A 25,034-nucleotide genomic window follows, 5' to 3' on the forward strand; every position below is an offset into this window, starting at 1 on the left:
GTCATCTCCACCAAGGTGATAACAATTAGATCTGACACCATAACGAGAGTATTATTAGTACGACAAACTTAATTGTTTAAGGTGCATTACCTAGTGTACTATGAAACTATAATATCATTACTTGCTACTAATTGATTCAGTTTACACATGCAGTGAACTAATTTCGGTCAATTTTACTATTAAGAAATAATGTCATAAATGACCCTAATTCTGCATTAGTAGCCTTGAATTGTACATTCAAAACTGATATACATAATGAGGGGAGAAAAAGAAGCACTTTACAAGTTCACTGCTTAAAAACTTGGCTGCAGATAATTTGATGGATTTAGTTTGCAATGTAAATGAATGCGGAGAGACAGTGAAAGCTGTGGAGAAATAAAGTTGGAAATGTTTTGAAAAGCTTACCTTGTGATTCACAGGTATAACGGCAGTTGTTGGTTGCCTAGGTATCAGTTCTGGTTTCTGCCAGACGTTGCTTTGGTAGGCTGTCACAGTGGCCCTCTCCGCTGGGACCGTAGCAGGTGAATGTGCCTGAAGGAAGTACATTAAGACAGTACTACTGTGGTTATAAGACTGCAGATTGTACTACTCTGTGTTTATTATAGTAGCTCTGCTCATATAAGTTCAACAGTTGTATAGCAACGGTAGAAGTCCAGTCTGGTTATATTAGGCACACAACATTAACTGATATACACACTAATATATAGTTACCACCGGGATCACTCTAGCAGCAGTCCTGCAGCACAACAGACAGGTCCTTACGCACACACAAGAAGTCCTCCAGCAGTTCAAAGCTAAATAATACAATCAGTTTACCAAGGGCTGTTACTATATTACTCTTTATCTCCAAATGCAATATGACCTCTGCTTTGCAGGGACATATAAAAAAAAATTACAGCTCTTCAAACCTTCATAGTCGAGCAATAATTCATAAAGAATTTCGGCTGCTGTAATTGCAAATCATGGTGAATATTAACTGCAGTATACCAGAGCAGCTTCATGTGCAGCGATCGCTGGTATATTGTGCAGGTAATGTCATTAAGAAGCAGCTTGCAGTAAACCCAAGGTTGCTGGCATCTAGAGCAGGCTTTTTTTTGTTGTAAATACGGGCTGACTGTTCCACTCGAGTTGCCAGGCTCAGCTCCTGTCTGTACACCTAGCTCCTAGCTATGAGAATTGCAGGCACATTGAGCGTGTCATCGTCGACTAACGTACGACTGTTATAGCTCGGTTACCGTGGTAGTCTTGATCCCGGCTCATCGTTCATAAAGAGACATGCATTGCCATGTGATATGATCCAATGTTGAACATTTATGGATCACAGATGAAAGGAGACAGAGAAAAGGGGATGACAGAAAATCATGCCTGACAAACTATCGTAGCCTGCGATTCCTCTGGGTGTAGTACGCATACAGCACACATCCTAGGTTTGACGGTATACTGTAACTACTAACAGGCAGAGAGTGCTGTACAGAGTCTATTGGCTCGACTAATTGAGGAAACATAGCCTCCGGCATGTGATCTCAGCTCTCTCTCCTTCTCTCTCCCTCTCTCCGTTTCTGATGAAAACAGGAAATCAGTTTTCTCATGAAACTTGCAAATATGGCAATTTTTTTTGGTGGTGCATATAAAATATTTATGTGTGTCTGTTGCTGTTTGTGTACAGGACTGCTCTTTAGATTTTCACTCCCCGATGAATCTGGAGAAATATTTGCAATTGGTTATTTGCCAGCTGTTTTTTTCAAATATTTATTTTTAAAAATATGGATCCATACCAGCATGGGATGTAAATCCCATCTTTAGTCTTTATAGTTGTACAGTTAACATTAACAATAAACAGAGGCATTTTAGGGATCAAACTAAAAGCCGGGGCTGTTGAAAAACTCTCCGTTAAACTTTCCGTAATCTTAATCAATTCACCCACCCCACTGGTTATCGGATATTTATAAATGACAATTAACTTTACCTATCTCCTATACAGACCTACTTTGATTTATACGCTGGTAACAACATTCTTGCATTGCATCCATAATGATCCTCTCTAAAGAGACACTATACGCTTCCTTCTTTCCCTCTGAATCCACCAATCAACATTCTCTTGAAAATTAACGGGAATTTCTAGATAGCATATCATATCGGCTTGGATCAAATCAGAGTTTCATACTTGGTGAAAATTTTCACAATCAGAAAGGAGCCAGTGTCGCCCTACCTTCACTAATTTTACTGCGAATGTTGCAAAATAAAGTAACCTTAAAATTATTTTGGGTATGTGCATATGTTTTGAAATTAGGATATTACTGGGGGCGCCGTGCAAGAACGTTACCAGTTCACGAAGACAGTATGGTAGATAGGAGTGTCAATGTATGGGAGACATGTGGTAAGAGAGGAATAAAGTTATATATTAGGTTAACTGAAAACATTGTATAAAATTCTTTTCCAAAAAATTTCATCCGGAATATAGGTATAAACAGAAATGTTTACCAATGGGTAAAACAAAAAACATTGCCACGGATAAAATTTGTGATATCATATTTTTTTTCTGCGCTGGATTTAATCTACCTGTTAACAACTCTGTGGCAGCTGCTTGGCTATATGAGCAGCCAAATGGTTGTGACTGCATACTTTACATCTCCAAGTTAAACTCTGTGGGATATCCATTTATGTATGAATATGACATGGATTGGTCAAAGTGATACAATTTATCACTCAATATGCACCTCTAACACTCATTGTACACTGTGGAAAACTAATGATATATGAGGTTTTGTTTCACTGAGGCAGTGCTGAATTTATCCAAAAGGCAAATGGTGTATGCCGAACAAGTGCCTTGTGGGCCCCCCCCCCCCCCGAGATCAAGGGAATTTTATCACCATGGTAACTGGCAATTTAAAACACCTTTTTGCTTATTTACCATAAATATTCAGGGTAGTCTTAGCATGCTATTGACAATTGACAATTTGCCACTTATTTGCAATATGCTAAAATGAAAAGAGTTTCTTCTCTTTTCTTCACATTTCTTATTTTGTGCAACATCTTGCCCATGAATGCTTAAAGAAAGATGAGATAGTTACTGAAAAAAGGTCCTTTCATACAAAAACCACCGAAAATGAAGCCTTGGGACCCCAAAATAAACATTACTTGAGCCACTCTCAACCCCAGTCACCTGACATTTAGAATGTAACCATGTGATCATGACATGTGTCATGAACATCAAGTGATGAAGTCACAGGTAAACCTTTCAAATGCAAATTCCATACTGTGCTGCATAATCTTGCTTAAAGGTAGTCAATATAGGCCCCAAATTATAGCACGTTATAATTGCTAGTACTTTCCTGGAGGCTTTTACTCTCCAAATTGTTCTCAGACAATTTTTAAGGAACACACCTTATGACTGAATGTCCCAGTGAGGAAATTTTCCTCGAAGGTTGTAATAAAAACACTTCAAGAATTTTCACCAAAGGTGACCATATTCGAATATCAGTAGCACATTTGAGCCAATAAAGCATACCTTGAAAGTACTTTGCACACCTAGCCAATTTGCACCATATATTCAGTACATTTGTTGTGTGTGATATTTTCATACAAACTCTGTACTCTTCGTTTCCAAGATGTACACATTTGAAGTTTAGATACTCATTATATATGTACAAACTCTGACGTGGAATGTTGAGCGCTCATCAAAACTGTCTTATTTTAGGCCTTAATAATAAGTTAACCCTTAATTACAAGCCCACATTTACCATTTGAATATTGTGATGTTCCTCTTTTCAAAGATGACAATCAAATATTTCAAAAAATTGCCTCAGGCCACAAACTTGTGTTCAAGTGTCCTAATGATACGAAGGTTATAAAAATAAAGACAATGTTGATCAGAGGTGTCTGTAGATCTTTAAAAGTTTATGAGCAATCTTTATACTGTGTACTGTTTATCTGAAGACACCAGACACTAGTACACATGATTATTGCTAATAATCATTCTCACTGTCTAACAAATCAATTATCAATTTTTTAAACTAATTCACTTTAAAAATAGAAACACAGAAATAAGTGGAGTAATCAGACTGATTTCATATTTGATCCTCCTATATGGTCCACATTCATCCGAATCCTGTTAATTTAAAAAACTACAAATATTTCCCCGCACTTTTTTAATTTATGTTGCACACATGGTTTCCTCCAAGGCAATCAGCAGTCAGGAAGTTACCTACAGGTGAATTCACACTCGGATCCTCTGATCATAACCCTGTATTTTCCCAAACCCCCAACATTTGTTTTAATTTTCATTCACACGTGGTCACCCGTCTGGGGGCAGGGGGAGGGAGGGAGACAGGAAGTTAATTATTGGTGCGAACTAGTGGCTCAAGGCCAGAAAAAGGAAATTACGTTGTATGTTATTGTGATCCACCAAACTTTTATACTTGTTATTTTGGGGATTAACTGGATCTCAGGATCAGATATTGAGTGCCTATCACACCAGATCTCGAGTTGAGGTTCAACAACAGGTAAGATCCCCAGTTCGAGATCCAGTGTGAAAGCATTGTAAATGATCTCACTCCCAAGTTGGGGCTTAAGTCACACATGTTGGAAGACCAAACTGGCTGAAACAAGACTATACACCTAGTTCATGTTACTATTCAAGCTAGCCCAGAGTTATTATTTACCAAATTAATAATGGACTAAAACCTGAATGATATATATCGAAGTGTACAAGAAAATTTTGGCTGAAAATGCCTCCCAGATCGCTGGAAATGGCACTTCCCAGGCCTTGTAAGTTGCGTCTTAGCATTTTCTCTTTTGAAAATACTAGCGATATCATAAAAACATTTACAAAAATATTTAAAAATATGCTCAAGGAGGGGGGTGGCTGATAGATATAGGCTAAAGTAGATATAGGCTACATATATATATATATATATATATATATATATATATATATATACAAATACAAGTGTGAATGCCATCATGAACTGGTAATCTGAGTTAAGACATTGGTGCATATAGTAGATGGGATTCATAGTGAATTATTCAACGAATGTTAAATTGCGAATTAATCTGTATCATTTTACTTTTAGGTTATATCGGAGGAGTTGAGAAATTGTCAGAAGGTCACTGGTGTTCTAATATGTCATGCTATAGGCCTACATAATAACAACGATCATAAATATAAGATGCGAAGAGCATATGTATGATCTGACGTTTCGTCTTCCTACTGTTTTGTATTGGTCCGCTGAGTTCCTGTAAGGATTCATATTGCAACGGCGAGAGCATAATTAACTATGCAGCTGTAGAAAACATGCCTTCTTGCCATTAACCTAAATACCGCAGGTTTTGGTAGAGTACCACCCCGCGGTTCCACATGCCTCGCCACTGTGACACCATTTTCCATCACAGAAATTACATGCTACCTTTCAAGATTTACTGGTGACAACTAAGATGACTTAGCTTGGTTTCCTTTTGACAAGATTATAATGAACGTCCCCTATCCCACCTCTCACATAAATTCACCTATGGGCTATCATTAATCTTAGAGGGAGCCTGCATCTAATGTATATGGATTAAGTTGTACAAGGCTAACTGGTAATAGGTTAAGTATAGTCTTAAATCTATAGTAGCTCTATGGGATAAAATACTGAATGTAAAGTATTTATCAAGCTCCATTTAAATACGTTCTTTGATTTTAATTCTCAGTATCTAAAAAAACTACATTTCTACTTCCAACTTATGAAAAATACCTGTCACAGTTGCCAATTAAATCAAACTTATTTATGTTCAAATGCCTTGCAGTTTATAACAATGTCTATTATATGTAACAACCACATCACCTTTAGGTTAATTTGGAAGAATTTAAGTCACCTACAATGTTTCAACAAATCTTTGGCTGGTTCTTCCAAGACAATCCTCTCTCACCTTAGAAACCTCAATCGCAGCGAGCATTTCGTCTGTCTCAAAAATAACCTTGCCAGGCGCCCCCCCCCCCACCATTTGGCTTCACTGGAGGGAAACCCAGATCTTTTTTGTTAAAAATTCTGGTCTTTTCTATAGCAACAAAATCTGCACAAGTACATTATACATAAATTACTTCATTTTTATAAAAGCTTATGAATTACTTGAAATGCTTTTCATACAGAATGATAGAAGGATATTACATGGTTTATATCAGTGCTGGATTAATTTAATACCCATGGAGCCCAAAGCATATATATTATATCTGTCCTCACCCACCCTTATCCCATCCAATACCCCTCCCCCCCCCCCACACCTACATTAAATTTGGCAGGAACAAACCCAAAAATAGACATTTGGTATGATGTTCAAAGAAGCACATTGACCTTGGGACAAATCAAACTTTTTTTCCTTTTTGGAGAGGTGGGGGGGGGAAGAGGAGAGGAGAGGAGAGGAGAGGAGAGGGGGTAAGATGGAGGAATGGAGCCTATCCGCAATTGTCACATAAGTCTTATCTGATAATGCGGCATTGCTTAGCATGGTGCAGTGATAATATCATCTTCAACTTTGAGAGTTGTAGTTTTTTCTTCTTTCTTTTAAGTACATTGGTGAACTAAACTTTCTTTACAGCAAGTTAGGAAAGAGAAATTTACCTTCACTAATTTATACGGTCCTTTCTGGGAGACAGACCTGTATCCAGTTGGTCTCAAGACCAGCGTCCTACGTTGTATTGATGAATCCAGCCTGCAAACCTTACTGAACTCCGGGATGATAAACAAAATCGCTCAGACTATGTAAATTACCAAAAATGTCATAAAAAGCTTAACAACCCTCCCAAAAGTAAAGCCACAATAATTAAGAAGGAATAAAGACAGAAAAAAAATTCTCTGGGAAAGTACCTAAGCTCTCACTGTCTTCCTGGAAGATCTTGGATGATGAACTAGTCAAATTAACTCAGTAATTAAAATTAAAATTTCATCCTTTGGTTCTGCAATTATCTCTGATGCCAATTACAATAGGAAAATCTAATTGTAAGGATCGAGTAACGAAGTATTTGCCACAATTCCATCAGTGGACTTTTAATCATGAAGGTATGATGTATTAAAAGGAATGACTTCAAACAATGAAAAATGAGAATCACAAAGCTACAAATTCAGACTTTCATCCACGTTAACGAATAGAGGAACAGCGTACTTTTGCTGACCATTCTAGCTCGTTCCAAACTTGCTAGAAAATCCTAGACAGGCTAAGACAGGAACTTACGATACTGATATGGTTTTAGTAGTTTGGTCAAAGTGCAACATATCACCTGGTTAAAAGTCTATACGAACAAAATAACTTTAACCTTGCATAGGCAGCACAACTGGTAAAGCTATTGTCATTCCAACAATGGGAAAATACCAATCGAAAGATATGTTTTCATGTATATTCCGAAACTGATCCAACCAGAAAGAAAACCAACTATATTACACGTGAAACGAAAGTCGGAAAATAAATCACAAGGTTCAAGCTTGCAAAATTCGAACGGGCAGGAAGGAAGGAAAAAGTCCTTCTTTGGGTCATCACCAGCAATGTAGTATTTCCTGTACAACTCAATTTTTGGCTTGGATAAAGAGCACAACTCTAATAGTAGGTCATTACATACATGCAACAAGGTCGGCCTTTGTTTTGGGGGTTTTCTTTTTTGTCGCATTTTTTTTATAAGCAGGTGTCTGTATTGAGGGTAGGACACGTGAACTATACTGGGACAGCTCGTTTCCTTGACTACAACAATAACTTTTGGCCATAATATACTTTACCATCTTTTCGGATTCAATTATGTACAATATCAATAGTTTGCTGGTACTAGTAATAATTCAACGCAAATAAACAATTATTATAGTTTTAACGACAAATTTCGGAACCTTTAATTGCCATTCTTCCAATCCCAGGGGATATTTACTACTATATTAAAGCGAATTCAGACTTGTGCAAGTATATGATATGTATTCCTGCATCCAGGAACTTTCAGGGTAGCAGGCACGTAGCCAGGGGGGGGCGAAGGGGGCAGCCGCCCCCCCTTGAGCATTTTTTAAAAAAAAATTTGAATGTTTTTATGATATCGCTAGTATTTTCAAAAGAGAAAATGCTAAGATGCACTTACAAGGTCTGGGAAGTGCCGTTTCCAGCGATCTGGGAGGCATTTTCAGCCAAAATTTTCTTGTACGCTTCGCGCCAACCATGGTGGCGCTACGCTTAGATAGTTTGCAATGCTTAGATAGTTTGCAATCTACAGTTTTGCCCCTCCCTTGGCAAATTCCTGGCTACGCGCCTGCAGGGTAGGATAGCTAATTGGGGACTGAGATAGATATGGATGTCTAAAACAGATTCCCTAAAGATTTTCCTTAATCCAAATCCCTATCCATACATCCACCACTACTATACCCTTAATAACAGAAAACTTGCACTTTTTCATTTTACATCACAAGCTTGTCCTTATTTAAATGAGCTTCACACTGTATACATGCAGTCTTCTCACTTAAAATGCAAAACCAGGTATCTAGGTAATTCAGAGTGCAAATGTTCTGATGAGACAGGTAAGAGAGGCATGAAGTAGACGTGTGTTACGTGTGTTCAATGACTACTATATAAACAAATGGCTGTTATACAAGTTGCATGCCCTATGTATCGGCCTAGCCTACAATAAAGGGGAATTAAGCTACAGTTAGGCAACCACATCAGTGGCGGAGATTTCTTGTCAGAAGTGGGGGGGTTGCAGGCCATTGATGAAATAAAAAGTCATAACTGCTGGCTCACTATCTAAGTGGAGCGCCACCATAAGTTGGCGCGAAGTGCACAAGAATTTTTTGGCAAATATTGCCTCCCAGATTGCAGTAAAATGACACTGCCCAGGCCTTGAAAAGCTGTATTTGACCAGGGGCGTATGCAGGGTTTTCTAACCCGGGGGGGGGGGGCGCGTATTACTATCTAAGCGGAGCGCCACCATTGGTTGGCGCGCAGCGTACAAGCAAATTTCTGGTTTTGGTACCCCCAGATCACCGAAAATGGCACTTCTCGGGCTTGAAACTGACCAACCATATGTACACTTTTGCCTGAGAACCAAGTTTCTTCCAAATACTTTTTTTCTCATCTATAACCTTTTTGAAGATTGTCACCAGTCACACATCATGTTCGACTTCATCACATATCCTGTGGATCATTGCTTTTGTAGGTGATTCTTCATCGCGGCCCACAATATCCGTCAGCCCCACTGTTCAGAATTTGAAAATTCACAATTCTCGTGAATAAATTCACTTCAAAACACTTCAAAATTGCACGAGTATGATGAAGAATGATGAAGAATGTAGGTTAGGGAATTTTCGAAAATTCAGACGGCTACTAAAAAATTTCGTTGAAGGAAATAAAAATATTCCAGATATTTCCGAAACCGAACACTACACACATCATCAGTTTTGAGCATGGGCGCAGATCAATCTTGGATAATGGTGTGGACGCGTGTCTGTTCTATGACACTATCTAAGTGGAGCGCGACCATGGCTTCGCGCGTAGCGTACGATTTTTTGGGCAAATATACCTCCCAGATCGCCGGAAATAACACTTCCCAGACCTAATGATGCTCCTAAACCTCCTTAAGTTTTAGATCTCATGGCTTAGAAATTTAGTTTGGAGAAATACATTGGCGTCTGCAGAAAGAAAATCAGAGGACAAATAATCCAAGTAGACTTTTGTATATACGATGGGTCTGGGGTCCTCTCCCAGAAAACAAATATAGACTGCCGCAAATGCGATTTCCGTCCTATATTTAACAACTGTGGATAAAATACAATAAAATGAGAACTGCTGCATGTCATTTGCACAATGCTGGATCAAACTGCACCAAAGTTCAATACAGGGGAACTTGAAATGCAGCTATTGGTCAAGACAAATTGGTGGGGACACGGTATATCATGTCCCCACTACTGAAAAGGTTGGTGGGGACGCGTCCCGCTGTCCTCACCAGGATCTGCGCCCATGGTTTGGAGGCTGTTTATCGTGGAACGCCATTTTCATGCTCACTGATATGATGTGATATCTGCTGTTTGCTTTACAAATTCGAATAATTTTGTCACTGTTCCTCTTTCTCTTCCCGTTTTCTTGCCGTATTTTCTACTCCATCCTTTTCTCTCTTTCTTCTTTTTCTTTTCCTTCCTTCACCTCGTTGAAGTTGGCAAGTGTATACAATTCCAAAGCTATTCAACAGCAACAAAACGTTATTTTGTGTATGTCTGTTGTGGTGTGAAGTTAGCGCTATGAGCTACAAGTTCCAATGCGCAAGGTGGGGGGAAGGGGCTAGAAATAATGTGTGGGTCAATTCTAACTCGGTTTTCGGTCGTTAATTGTTGATGTAGCCTACCAGGTAAAAGGTTGAAATGACTTTAACAATTTCAAATTTAATAATTTGATTTATTAAGCCATTTGGATCACATAACTTAGGCTATAACAGAACATTACTGGCAAAAACTAGGGGGGGATTGATTGTGTGGGCCAACCCCCCCTCTTCAAAAAGTGGGGGGTTAAAACCCCCCCAACCCCCCCTGTTTCTCCGCCACTGAACCACATACCATCCATTTCACTTGTCATCACTTTAGTGTATCAATTTTCCAAAGGGAAAAGAAAGGTCTTGTTAGGTAATTTACACCAAGTGGTCTTTCATTTCCCAACTGAATCTGTAAACAGAATATTTTAGAGAATTTTCCATACCATACCAAAGGTCTGGAGCTAATATTATATATTGCTTCACTGAAAACAAAAGGTTTAACTAAAACCAGATGTAGAAACCAACCCTACCCTATTCTTGCATAACTGCAGTGGGTTTTATATTATTACTTGCCATATAAGGATATTTAACCCAGTATTCAATTAACAGTAGCCAATTTTGTAGGATTGTTAAAACCTTCTTGTATATTTTTTTGGCACATGTATACCTACCTACCTGAACAGTAAGTACTAGCTATGTTAATCCTCATACTTAACTACAAGATGTATTTTTGACAGGTTGTCACATTAGACCAACTTTGGAATAAATACATATAATCTTCAAGAACAGAGTGAACTGATAACTTTCTAACCTTTTGTTAAGAGTCTTGTAAACTATTGAAAATTTATAGATAACATTTGGATCTCTCTCTACTAGTCAGGGGAAATCCCTTTTAAAAGGTAAATTTGTGCAGGATTGATAAAAAATATGCTCTTCAAGGAAAAACTCTAGATAATTATCAGAACAGGGTGAAAATTGATAACTTTCTAACCTCTTGTTAAGAATCTTTTCTAAATACTGAAAGTTGATATATTACATCCAGATCCATCTCTACTAATCAGAGAATATCCTTTTTAATTAGTAAAATTCTAGATAATTGTTCTGAGGTGGGAGGGGGGACTGAGGTGGGGGACAGGGTTGTGAGGATGGGGGGGGGGAGACCTGGCCCTCATCACCTCTGCTCCTCCTCACCTTATTCCATGCACCGATGCTCCTTTTCCTTTTTTCCTTTCTAAGTTTTGACATTTTCCATATTCCTATTGATGTACTGATGAATAATTCAGAGAGTTAACGTTCGAAGCATGTGTGCTATAATATGAGTAAAGGGTAATGTTAGATGGTAAGTGACTTGCCCTACAGAACTTACGAGAACTAACACAAACCGAGCAAAGAAACATCAAGATGTTCTTACGATAAAATTACCAAATACGCAACCACAGAGAATCTTTGCAATTTGAAACATAATCTTTATTAAATTTTTTGGATATGACAATATTCTATTAGTGGGTAGAGTTTTTATTCCCGATACACTCGTAACATTCTTAAAGTTCCCCCCTTTTAGACACCTTCACATTTCTCCCATTACCCGAATGAACATACTTGAAAATTTGTCAGACAAATTTGACAGAGACATTTGGCTATATCGAACAAATCTCCATCTGTATCATGTAACCAAACGGGAGTTCATATTAGCACTGTAATTTTTTTTAGAGATTTTTTAGGTTATTGAATAATATAAATTGTATTTCATCCCTACCTCCGTTATTCCTAAAACGTGCAATTTAGAAGTCAACTTTAACGGTATTACAATAACATGGAGACAATATCTTTCAGAGAAAATCAATTTTATCAGATTTATTATCATCGAAAATAGAGAATACATTTCTGCTGAGTTAAACTGGCATGATCATATGGAATCCTTGCAGAACTCGGCACAAAACACCCCGTTACGCAGCAAATATCGCTACAAAATACGCACATTTTGCGCTAACTCTTTTCATAACTTTCTAAGTAAACTCTTTCTTATGTCATTTTGAAGAATATTGTGTCCTCTTTTCGATAATGTGTCATTACTTATCATGCATGTGAACTAAACCCAGTACTTTTTAATCTGAAAAAGTAAAAACCCACTTCGGAAAGCAGTGAACCTTTTCAAAATGTCCCTATCTCTCTCAATGCTTACATTGTGCTTGCTGGGAGAGTGATTACGTAACCAATTTCTTTCCTATGCCACAGAAAAGTTTGTTGACTCTTCTCTCTAGTGATATAAAATTTGATTGGTCGATATTAAGGCTCGTACATTTCACCAGCAAATCAAAAGCATCGTATGAAATTTGTGAAGTCCTTTACGCAGCTAATCTGAACACAGCACAGTATGCAATGCTCTCACAGCAATTTCAGAGTGAAAGCAGTAAAGCTTCCTGTGCGTATACAACGGCATTTCATTCTCCGACAACGGGCCGTTTATATAGCAAAAGTTTCCATATGTCCTAATATAAATCAAGTGGTAGGCATCTCTCTCTTTTAGTCCGGTTTGCGGTTAATCCATACATCATGAACTAAATACATTTTAAGTACTCTCACTTTCACTTTTAACTTTCAGTTGAACTTTCAGTTGATGTCGGTACAATTTCTGTACTAAAGTAGCACATCGGAAGAGGGAACATAGGTCTTAATTCTGCAGTTCTATTTAACGAGGTGTGGAAAAGTCCAGTCTGTTAAAGGTCATATTGGCCCCCACCAGTTAAGCATGCTAATTTTCTTTAAAAGTAGACTATGCATGTGAAGGCACTGATCCTGTAGATTATTCCAAGACTTTGAGAAATGTTAACATCAGACAAATAAATATCTCAGTGAGGGGGGTATTTAATTGTTACCATGGTGGCAGTAAAATGATGGCCGATGATAATAAAGGACGGCGTTCGGCAGACTTTTCTTTTGATGTCATAGTCTAATTAATAAAACAAAGGAAAGAAGAAGAAAGTGTTGGTATAATGTTGGTAATTAACAGCCATTATGGTGTTTAAGATAATTAATTACCTTTACATTATGTCTAGAATGCTCCTTTTAGGGCTAAAATGATGCCTCAGTATAAATTATAATAATCAGAAACATAATCATATAAACGGCAGAGCACCCTCGGATGACATTCAACGCCATGTGTTCTTTAATATGCTGAGTTATATAAACGCATTACAGTCTTTTACGTCCATACAAGAGAACCTTAGGCCTAGCGGTCTGCATGTTAGACTACATAGTCCAGTCACTATACCTGATGAGACTCAGCTGTCATTTCTTCAATACTAAAGTGCTACAGGAATGCCACCTAAATTTACTGACATCAATGTTTTATAACTGTCTGTAGCAGAGAAGAGAAACTTAGGCCTAGCGGTCTGCGTGTTAGACTACATAGTCCAGTCACTATACCTAATGAGCCTCAGCTGTCATTTCTTCAAAATTTTAAGTGCTACAGGAATGCCACCTAAACTGATATCAATGTTTCATAACAGTAGGTAGCCGTAACAAATTAACTCTGTGCCTAGGTTCATCTTTTAATTTAAGTGATTTTCCAGCATTTTGGGGCTGTAAATTGATGATCCTCTTAAAGTCTGTAATAGACCGATCCATTCAGGGAGTGCTAAAGTTAACATTTTATAGGAGATAATTACACAACCCTCTCAGCTAGAAATAAACTAGCAATGAGCATTTTCCTTTTTCGTGTGAATTTGATGAAGTAAATTACCAACTTGTAGACCATTTTTAATAGCAACGAGTGTGAAGGGTGTTGCGGTGAAATGGCTAAGGTGATAATCTAAGGATTGCTGGGTTTCAAATCCCTGGACAGATCATCGTTGTGTCCTTAGGCAAGGCACTGAATCGCCAAGATGCCTCCTTGCACCCATGCAGGTGTATAATTCCACGCCAAATTTCATGAAGTAAAATAGGAAAAAGCGTGAAGGGTGTTGCAGTGAAATGGCTAAGATGATAATCTTAGGATTGCTGGGTTTCAAGTTCCTGGACAGATCATCGTTGTGTCCTTAGGCAAGGCACTGAATCCCCATGATGCCTCCTTTCACCCAGGTGTTCAATACCATGCCGATATGGTTACAATGTATTAAATATGGAGGCATGTGCCACTTTGTGAATGCATCCTATTGACAGGTCCCAGGAGATAGGGTAGACACGGTGCACACTGGGACTGGGGGTGGGTCGGGGAGTGGAGTGGAGGTTTACCATTATACAAGTAGTGTGAGAAGGTCTTTAGGACTTGTTGCAAGTAAGCCTTCAAATTTAACTTTATTCCCTTCATGTGGATTGGACGAAACAATTAAAATGCAATGTAGATTTTGTTCAAGTGAAATTTGATGAAATAAACTATTTAAAAGTGGAGTGGATCTAAATTAATTAAGCACATATAGTCTGCTCGAGGCCGAGGCAAATTTATGAAATTATTCCCTGCCAATATGAGTTCTTTACAAAACATTATCTTGGAATACTATGGATAGAATTACTATAACCTCAAATAGCATCAAACTATTTCAGAGGATGTGGCCAAGAAGTATTTCAGCTTCAACTTGTCAGTAGAATGTAAAGAAATATGCCACACATATTACCATATTATTTCAGTCAAGAAAATTAATGTTTAAGGAGAGTAAATTTCAGTTTTATGTCGATTGTAAACATTCGCCTTCATCCGCACGACTTCTCCCCCCCCCCTCTTAATTCATACCTCTGATATATTTTAAGGTGAGAATTATGGAATAAAACTTCAAAGGTGGCGGTTATTGGGACTACGGTATAAAAGGAATAAAATCACATGGGACCTTCATTTCCAATAACAGACTGAAAAACCTAACTCCTGAAATTAAAGAATCCCTGCTAGGTGCTTTAAAAAAAAAAAAATTCTCTTTTTTTTGGGGCATATTCCATAGTCTTAACATGATAACAATAAAACATAAAGGAAAGTTTAATTTCACTTGCACTGCATATATGAAATGTAAATTTTCCTTTAATGCTTCGAGCAATGATAGCAAGTTTATACACTTGTTTGTCCACATACAATACAACATGTGGCATTTAACGCAGGCCTGAAAAGGATGAAATGAATGCCTAGTATCTATGGTATCTTTTAGCCTAAAATTTGTGCCAAACATTTGTCAAACATTTGTCAAAAACAGGCAACATATTGAACATTTTTTTGACCAAAACAAACTGTGTTAAAGATTGGGGGGTGGGAGGGTTGGAAAATAATTTCCTCCCAAGTTGCAGTTTAAAAACTTTAAAGGGGTATTCTTGTGACAGAAATTGTGACGCATATTTTTAGATGTTACCACTTGGAGTTCTCATATCAGCTGTATCTTGTTCATTAACGCTAGATGGTTGTCTGAATTTCTTGACCAGACAGACCCTTCCAATATTCATATACATGGATAATGACAGGTGTTCAATGATGTCATCACAGTATATGCTATTCAAAATTAAGCTTTACTTTCTTGTTATAACATTGTAGATGTTTCCTGGGAATGTGATCCCACCCCATACCCCTTATGATTACACGTCTTAAAAGAAGAAAACATTAGGTAGTAAGAAACACAACTCCTCTGGACTTCTTCTGACTATAAATTTACTAACCTCAAATTCTGATGATTTGAAGGTCATGATACAAGTTCTACTCTTCCCCCCCCCCATCCTATGTTGCTCTCATTTTTGTTACCCCTCCCCGCCCTGTCAAACTATGAAAACATGTGCATCCATGTATCCCACACAACAGTCACGCCCAGATGTTTCTTTGCTAGAGGAAAAAGTTGAGGCAGCAATCCATCATTACTATATGGAGAGAGGAGTGGGATGGGGGGGGGGGAGGGGGACAGCCTTAGATGCTGGGGAGTCAAACCAAAGTTTTACATTAACTTAGTGCTTGACTTTAACTTAGTGTTTGAGAAATGTATTATTGATGTTATAAGAGTAGCTTTAAGTTGCATTTTCAAAGTATTTGATGCTTTAATATTCAATATGCTTCAGTCTATAGTATTCATTAGCATTATCTATAGTCACATTTCACTAGAAATAATGGATTTTCATGCTAACATAAAAATGTGTCTGGGCAACGAAATGTTAACTAGTTATAAAACAGAGTCATTATGTTTACTTACTCATTTGCCTTCCTGTAATTCATCAGAATATCTGTGAACAATTGTTGTTAATAATTTGATCAAACACAATCTTAATTCATTTGAGTTTGAAGGGAGTGAAGACTCGCGCACAAAGAAACGTCTGGTAATCTGACCTAGTTTCGAATAAGGTGTAACAGAAGTGTTAGACACCACCATCAGAAAATACACACACAGCTTGCTACCGTCGGTAATTAGACACTAGTCTACAGTCAATACATGCAGCTACTGTCAATACCCACAACACAGTGTACATAGTAGCGGTGGACATCTCAGGTCTAGATAAATGATAACAAGGTACTGTCTGCATTTTGTAGTGACAAGAAAGAAACTTCACTTGCAAGCAACGGAAATTTAACTTTTTTCAGAGGGCGGCATGCAGTTTGGGGCGAGTCTTCAATGCCCTTTAAATCCTCAATAGATTTGTTTGACTTGTTGACACAATCCAGTAAACTGCTTTAAGGACATCACTATTGGCCCCAGATTTTACCCTTCTATTAAAAGGAATTGCTAGTTTTCAAGAGCACTTTCCTCGAGGCTCTGTTTCTTCGAATTATTTCCCACAGCCATTGAGGAGTGTTAAAATAGACAGTTAATATCTCAGTGTACTTTTACAATGGCAGTCAAATGGCTTGTTGAAATTTGAGCATGGTTGCCATGGCCATTATTTGACAAGTTTCTAGCATATTTGGGGGGCAATATATCAAAGACCTTCAAGACAAAACCCTTTTGACCAGTTGATTGGAACTGTCTGTTTTATTTTATAGAAACATGAAGATATTGATCTTCTTCTTCTCTTCAGAGCCTCCACGATTGCTTTATCAAGTCATCTTTTCATTGCCATTTTCCACAAAGAATTTACAAAACTAGTTTTTTTTTGGGGGGGGGCAAACAGAAATCATTGCACCCAAGATAAAGAAACACTGCTTCCCCGCCCGCCTCCCCCCCCCCTTGCATGAAAAGCCATGACATTATTTCACCAGTTTGATCCAATTCTCCATATTACACACTGCTTTTTGAATAATTTGTTTCCTCTATCAAAAAACAAACAAAACAATATGTGAAATACAAAAAGTAGCTCCTTTTAAGTAGAACTCATGCTGCAGGGGGGTGTAGGGGGGTGTGGGGGGAACCCCCTCAATGTTGTAGATGCCAGACATAACATTATATATCAACACTGAAGAAGGATTTGTATAGTCTGACATGGGGGCAGGTTACTTGAGAGCTCTTAGACTAGATAAAGTAATCCATACCATACTCTCAACATATGTATATATATATATATATATATATATATATATATATATATATATATATATATATATTTATACTGCCGAATCTCCACATCATCAGCACGGATGAACCCATGTATCTTGTTTTATAGTGGAGTAACATTCCTCCACGATTTGGAGATAACCAGGCTACCATCAAGATAAAAAAAAGACGAAGAAAAAAAGGGGAGAAGAATCTTGGCAAGGTAATAAAAAATGAAAACATGAAATGAAAAATGATACATGGATGACTTATGTATGTAACTAATGAGATTGTCTCTGTCATTGTGAGGTTATTGTACTGTTTTTAATTTTAACTTAGATAGAAATGGCAGAATTGATGAAAAGATCATGTGGGGGAAAAAAAAACTACAACAGTTCAGTGAAAATGGAAGATATGGGATTATAGAAATCCTGTTCTGTGAGTTGCTTTTAATATATAAGTGATGCAATAGGAAGAGGAATTCAGAGTTAAAATAGCTTTAGCCTTCTGAATACCCCTCACCTTTAATGGTACTTTCTAAAAGATGTAGGCAAATAGGATGCTAGGCAGGTCTGACACATAAAAAAAGGGGGGACTGAAGCGAGGAAATATGTAGGGGCCCTCTGAAAATAAGGTCATAATAAACTTGTTGTTTTCTCATTTCCATAAATACACTTAAAGGGGGCAAGAAAAGTGGAGAGCTTTACAAAGGGGGGGGGGGGGGCTGGTGTTGTGGCTCTCAATGACACCTTTTATAAAGCCTACATGAATACCCCTCACCTTTAATGGTACTTTCTAAAAGATGTAGGCAAATAGGATGCTAGGCAGGTCTGACACATAAAAAAAAATGGGGGACTGAAGCTAGGAAATATGGAGGGGCCCTCTGAAAATAAGGTCATAATAAACTTGTTGTTTTCTCATTTCCATAAATACACTTAAAGGGGGCAAGAAAAGTGGAGAGCTTTACAAAGGGGGGGGGGGGGGCTGGTGTTGTGGCTCTCAATGACACCTTTTATAAAGCCTACATGAATACCCCTCACCTTTAATGGTACTTTCTAAAAGATGTAGGCAAATAGGATGCTAGGCAGGTCTGACACATAAAAAAAGGGGGAACTGAAGCTAGGAAATATGGAGGGGCCCTCTGAAAATAAAGTCATAATAAACTTGTTGTTTTCTCATTTCCATAAATACACTTAAAGGGGGCAAGAAAAGTGGAGAGCTTTACAAAGAGGGGGGGGGGGGCTGGTGTTGTGGCTCTCAATGACACCTTTTATAAAGCCTTTACAAAGCCCTGTAAAGCTGCGACGATAGGTGATGATTTTACTGGTCTGTGATAACAACCAATTTTAATGTGTGATGATGACAAGGAGGTAGCTTAGTATATAGTTTCATTTCATTATTTGTTCTCCTCCGTATGTAAATACAACGAGGAAGGAAGTGGCCTAGAAAAACCTTGCAAGGCTTAACGAGTAGTGCCGCTCCCTATTCAACTGAAAATATATCAAAAGACAAACCAAACACCAACTGCCCCGCCAACCCACCCCACCCCCTTCCCACACTCACGAGGGGAAAAAAGAAAGAATGTTTGTAACATAATAACTTTGTATCAGAGTTATCTGTCAGTCGCAGATAAGTCAAAGAAAATATTATCACAAAGACTATTTAAATTCTAAAGAGGGATTTATTGATGAGGGAATTATATTTGAAGTTGGCTTCTGTAAACAGTGTTTATTTTGAAAATGATTCTAACCATTCTATTGAATAAATCACATCATTTATGACAACAGCAGAGTTTGAGCAACACTAAATTACTCGGTCAGACATTTCACTGTGATAGTCCTGATTGGTAGGGGGTTCTATTCTGACAAGAAACAAAGATAAACTGGAAAACAGCAAAGAAAACATTGGGCTTATTTATAAAGAAGTATATATATTTGGTACTGTAAAGCTAAATGTAAATACAAAATTTTTCACGTTTTTACTAAAGAAATCAACTTGAAGCTAGTTTCTTTGACACAGTATACACATTGGGAACCCACACCCCAGTGTTCTGCTAAATTTGTGCCTTAAAAAAGAGAAGTGGGCAAGTTTTAAACTTAATTTACAACAGCAAGATAAGTTAAAGAACTTCTTTTGTTTCTTCTTTGTGTCTCGTTTTGATGATGATGGAATAATATTCAACATTGCCAAGGCTTCTCTATACTTCCCTTTCCATGCGCCTCTGTCCGACTAATTTCTCCTCCCATTCCAACCCAATGTTTGGATAGAACACCTTTTAACTTTGTTTTACTGCAATAAGTATAAAAGCGCCATTTCTTCTAGGACAATAAAGTCATATGATGTATTCAATGTTTATTCTTTTATTATTTTTTTCAATTGTTTTTTCCATGTTTGGCACTTTGTTAGGATGGAAGGATATAGACATGTATTGAAATAAACATAATTACTTTTGTCATCCTATCCATATACTTCCTTTTCCATAAACCCTCTGACCAGATCCTCTTCCCCCTTCTCCCTTTACCCTCCCCCTCCTTTTTTTCATCCAACCGCACTTTTAGATCAACTGTCTCTCACTTCTTCTACTCGATAAGTCTACCGTAAATTTTAGAATAAAAAGTGCCATTTTTCGAAGAAAATAAATCCATAAGCTACTTACTTTTGGTGTAATTCGATCATTCATTTTCTCGCAATCATCCATTTTCTCAGGAAATAGACAGATTGGCGAGTAGTTTAAAATTACCCACTTTCGAAAGGTCACGTGATCTGCACTGGGCCGTATATGGTTACCAAAAAGCCTGTACATTACTTTTATTGATTCTGGTAGACATTTTTAGAGTTTTAACATGCCATAATTGCTATCAGGTGCCAGCCTATATGCAACCTCATGCATGGCCAAGGAATCAACTCATACACTAGCCTGTTGATTCCACCCTACATACCTTGATAAAAAAAAAAAATTAAAAAAACACTTATCAATTTGCTATAGATTTATAAAGATTACGTTACTGTTTATATATATACTGTGACTTTACCTTCAACTTATGCTTTCTTCAACTCAAGAATTTATCAGTTTTTTAACACAAATTCTAAGAATATTACTGTATTTCGTGCATTAAACCTTAGAGCTCAGTAGCTAGTTTCCTTTCATAATCAAATTTCACTGCTCACCTGAGTTTTCACTCACTGTTAGTATCTTAAAAATGTTCTGTATGAGGTTTACAAATTCTTATTTTTTCCTTCTTATATTTCCCCCCCCTTGTTCCCCCCCCCCAAATGTCACAAGTAACTTTGTCCTCAGCATCATGCATGTAGTTAATACTGTAGTTATTGACAATTAACATCAGCCCCAATTATTATATACAAACTAGCTGAAACTACATGAACTTGGCTATAAAAGTGTACTGCTTGGTCGTTTGTTAAGTTGGGAAGCTTTTTGTTTAGCAGCAAAACCATTTCTCAGGATTATTGACTACACATGGCTAACTGTATGTCCAGCCGCACAACCTCTGGGCAAGTTAAGTCTGTATTCCCACTACCTCCTTCAATAATCCCTTCAATAATCCTCTCTGTATTGTGAATTTCATCGTCACATTTTTCTCTCCAATGAATCACTTAGTTACAACTTGAGAACATACTTAAAAGCCACCAAAATATCAATATTGCAGTTAGTAAAGAGCTTGTTCTGTTTGGAAATTATTTGTACAAAGACTATGTGTTTAATAACAACATCCTTCTGGTTCTGAAATTTTGTGTTTACAAAAGTGAGGTTAAAAGAGAGAAACTTTCCTTTAACTATGGTAAATTTGATCTAAAGAATTTTTATCTAAAAGAAAAGTTTATGTATCAAACTTATTGTAAGCAAAATGCATTTGATATCAGATGGCATAACTGGAAATCTTTATTTGAAGTTTAATGATTTATTGGTTGTTGTGGATAATATTGACTAATGGTCATAAAGTATATGTTATTATGAACTGTACATTGTTTGGATACTTGATGGAATGATAATAATTCAAACTATAAAAAAAATATCAAAAAATACTTAAAGCCACCAATCCAATATGCAAAATAAACCCCTTTTTAACAATAATTTTAATAATGTTTTAACAATGTTTTAACAAAAACTTTGAAAATACATGTTCAAATAAATATAAATTACTATGCATTTAAAAAATATATATATATATATATAAACCAAAACACTACAAAAACAAGTGACAATCCTGCAAGAGCTATAACTTGCAGAAAACTGCTGTTGTGAAAAAAACATCAAATGTGAATGGAAATAATGTATATTACGTAGGATTCTAATACCTTCAGTAATGGCAGCATGCACACGAGAAACCAGTACTTAATTGAGTCTCCCTAAATCTTAGCGAGGAAAACATGTAATTCCCGTGAAAATTTTCCTCTCAACCCGGTTTCTTAACTGAACGTAGACATCTTTCCTCAAACAACATTAGTTCAAGAGTGCATTCAACGTGTACTGCAGACATTAAAAGCATGTATTTCATGATGATCTTCTGCAAACCGTAAACATTAGTGCACCCTTTACACTTTTCGAGGGAGTAAGAAAAGCAATCGTATGTAACAAAACATTGTTTTACGAGCCCTTTTTCTTTTTTTTTGTCTTTTTCAACGCTTAACAAAAAATGCAAAATTTTTTGCCTTGAGAGGCAAATTTGATTTGTTCAAATCCAAACTAATTCTTGCCAATATTCTCCCCCCCCCCCCCCAAAAACATAAGCCGTAGTTGCTCGTAAATTCCTCGTAATAACATGATGTGGGGGAAACAAATTTTTTGGCCAAATAGACCTTGAGCCGGAGGGAAAGTGTATCACAAAAAGCCAGATAGACACACACTGCTTGTTCAAAGGGGAGCAGAGAATCACTCAGGAAATCCAATCAAATGTTTTTTGTTTTTTTTCTTTAAACTTTTAAAAGTGCATTTCAGTCTTTAACAAAACTGTTGACATTGCACAGCAACTCCTCAAAGAAAGTGTCTGGTCATTTTCTTTTCAAACCCTGCATTCCCGGCGTTTGAGTGTTCATATTCATGTAGTTTACAAACACAAAGAAACAGAGCGAAACATGATAATACTGGCAATGAATTATTAAAACTTGTCTGGGATACCCTGGCTACAAATATTAAGAAATTAATCATTCGCAACCACATAAAAAAAAAATATAAAAAAAAATGATGAATACCTTGCGATTTATAGTTCTGCCAAGGATACTATCTGAATCGAGTGGGCATTTGAACAAGCAAATGCAAAGACAGAAAAAAGGGGGGTGGGGTTCAAAAAAGGTAGAAATGCAAGGGGGCAAAAGAAAAAAGGGAAGCAAAAGAAAGAAAGAGGGGGGGGGGAATTATCTTGACCTAAAACGTGGCCAGAAACAGGGAGAAACTAGACCGGTGGTGAATGAACGTACAGATCTCGAGGTCAACTGTTGCTGCTCTCTACACCACAATTTAAATGAAAGACAAAAGGCCGTAAAATTCTGCATTTTTTATTCATCTTAGTTACTGAGGATCAAGGAGTTTTGTTCAGGGTTATGATAAGTTGCATCAATTTAAACGATGTTGTTCTCTGTTCAGTCGGCTATCAATTTATTAAGTTACTGCTATCCTCCTCGTTGCTGTGGTGGTCGACGTCTTAATCATCATTGTTTTAACCTGTCCGTTAGTGGAGGAGCACGATAACTATTTAACTTGTCAACTGTTTGATGACCTAAATTATTAACTGAATGTATCTGGGTTTTTTTCTTATTTTAATAATTCATCTATTTTGGATGGGCACATTACTAATAGAATTGTTTGAATGTCAGTCACAACTATAAAGTAAATATCTGTTCAGGCTTATGTATTGATATAGCAGTACATTTAAGGGTTGTATTGTTTTTTCTACTTTTGTTGTCCACTGGATATTTATATTAATGTAGTCATTGCTATTGGGGGACGCCTTGTCAATTGTTCAAAAATTGAAAAATGGCTTTTCTATTTGTAGACTTTTATCTCCATTGTTCAAAACTCGCAGTCGTGACTATTTTTTTAAACTTGTCAAGTGTTCAATATTTATTAAATGATTAATACAAGTGCATTTTTTGTCTAATTTTTTGTATATTCATCAAGTTTGGATCAGGTCGAATTTTAATATAATGCAGAGGATATAGATGTTCAAATTTATCTCACAATTTGTGATTTTTTTCCCTCCCGTTTTGCAGGGCTTTAAAATTTATTAAGTCATTATCGCTATATTGAGGGCAATTATTCAGATAACAGCATTGATTTACTTAAAAGTGACTGATAAATGTATCTGTTCTAATTACTTCTACATGTATTTTATACGTATGGTCACATACCGCTCATATAAGGATATATATATTATTTGACATATTAGAAGTGCTTGTTTTTGGCTATACTATAGTATTGCAATATTTCATGTTTGCTTTGAGCCTATATAGCCTGCAATTGGTGGCATAAGTATTGTAAACATATAATGCCACTGATAATAGCAAAGTCAACTAAATAAATAACCATTTTATGTTTGTTTATTCATTATTTTGGGTGGAGCACATATAGTAAAACTTGCACATAAACAGATGTTTGAATGACCATTTTACGTTTGCTGATTCATTATTTTGCGTGCAGCACATATAGTAAAATCCGCACAGAAACATATGTTAGAAAACTATTTTACGTTTGTTGAGGCATTATTTTGCGTGCAGCACATATCGTAAAATCCGCACAGAAACATATATGTTTGAATAACTATTTTACGTTTGTTGAGGCATTATTTTGCTTGGAGCACATACAGTAAGATCCACACAGAAACAGATGTTTGAATAACTATTTTACTTTTGTTATTCATTATTTTGCATGGGGCACATATAGTAAAATCCAAACGTTTGATCGTGCCGTGTTATGATGAAACAGTACATTAAGGGATAATGATTGTTTTTTTCTTTCTCTTGGCATAAAGCCAATAGCTATATAGCATATATAGCAGCTATATAGCATATGTAGCTATTAGAAGTATTTGGAAACTTTTCTCATTGTTTTCTAAAAGGACAATGTGCTTAGAATAGTTCAGAAGAAAACGTAGTTTGGAATGATGAAAGAGGAACAAATTCTAAGCATTCTGGTGAAATTTGCATTCTTATTTTATGTACCATTTTCGAGATAACAGCATTTGAAGTTGGCTCTTCTTGTACCGCACGTGAACGTGAAGCAAACAGGTGTGATGTCATAGAAAGTAAACTGACAAATTATCTTTTACATTAAATTTCATAATTCAAAATTGGAATTTTCATGTCAAAATGAACATACCCCAGTCTTTGACATTATACTGTTTATAGTTTAACTTCAC

The 25,034-nt window shown here is 36.8% G+C and overlaps 1 protein-coding gene across 5 annotated transcripts in view; it reads right to left on the bottom strand.

The window, feature by feature from the left end:
- The window catches only part of LOC139958745 (RNA-binding motif, single-stranded-interacting protein 1-like), a 263,437-nt gene that overhangs the window by 167,705 nt on the left and 70,698 nt on the right, over positions 1-25,034 (bottom strand). For 4 of the 5 annotated variants that reach the window (XM_071956056.1, XM_071956058.1, XM_071956057.1 and 1 more), the window contains exon 4: positions 406-531. In XM_071956056.1, the coding sequence (XP_071812157.1) occupies positions 406-531 (126 nt within the window). Of the gene's footprint in view, positions 1-405; positions 532-2,209; positions 2,216-25,034 lie in introns of those variants that run through there. The other variant, XM_071956061.1, reaches the window with a different exon arrangement.

Source organism: Apostichopus japonicus, chromosome 18, assembly GCF_037975245.1.
Source record: "Apostichopus japonicus isolate 1M-3 chromosome 18, ASM3797524v1, whole genome shotgun sequence".
Classification (NCBI taxonomy): Eukaryota; Metazoa; Echinodermata; class Holothuroidea; order Aspidochirotida; family Stichopodidae; genus Apostichopus; species Apostichopus japonicus.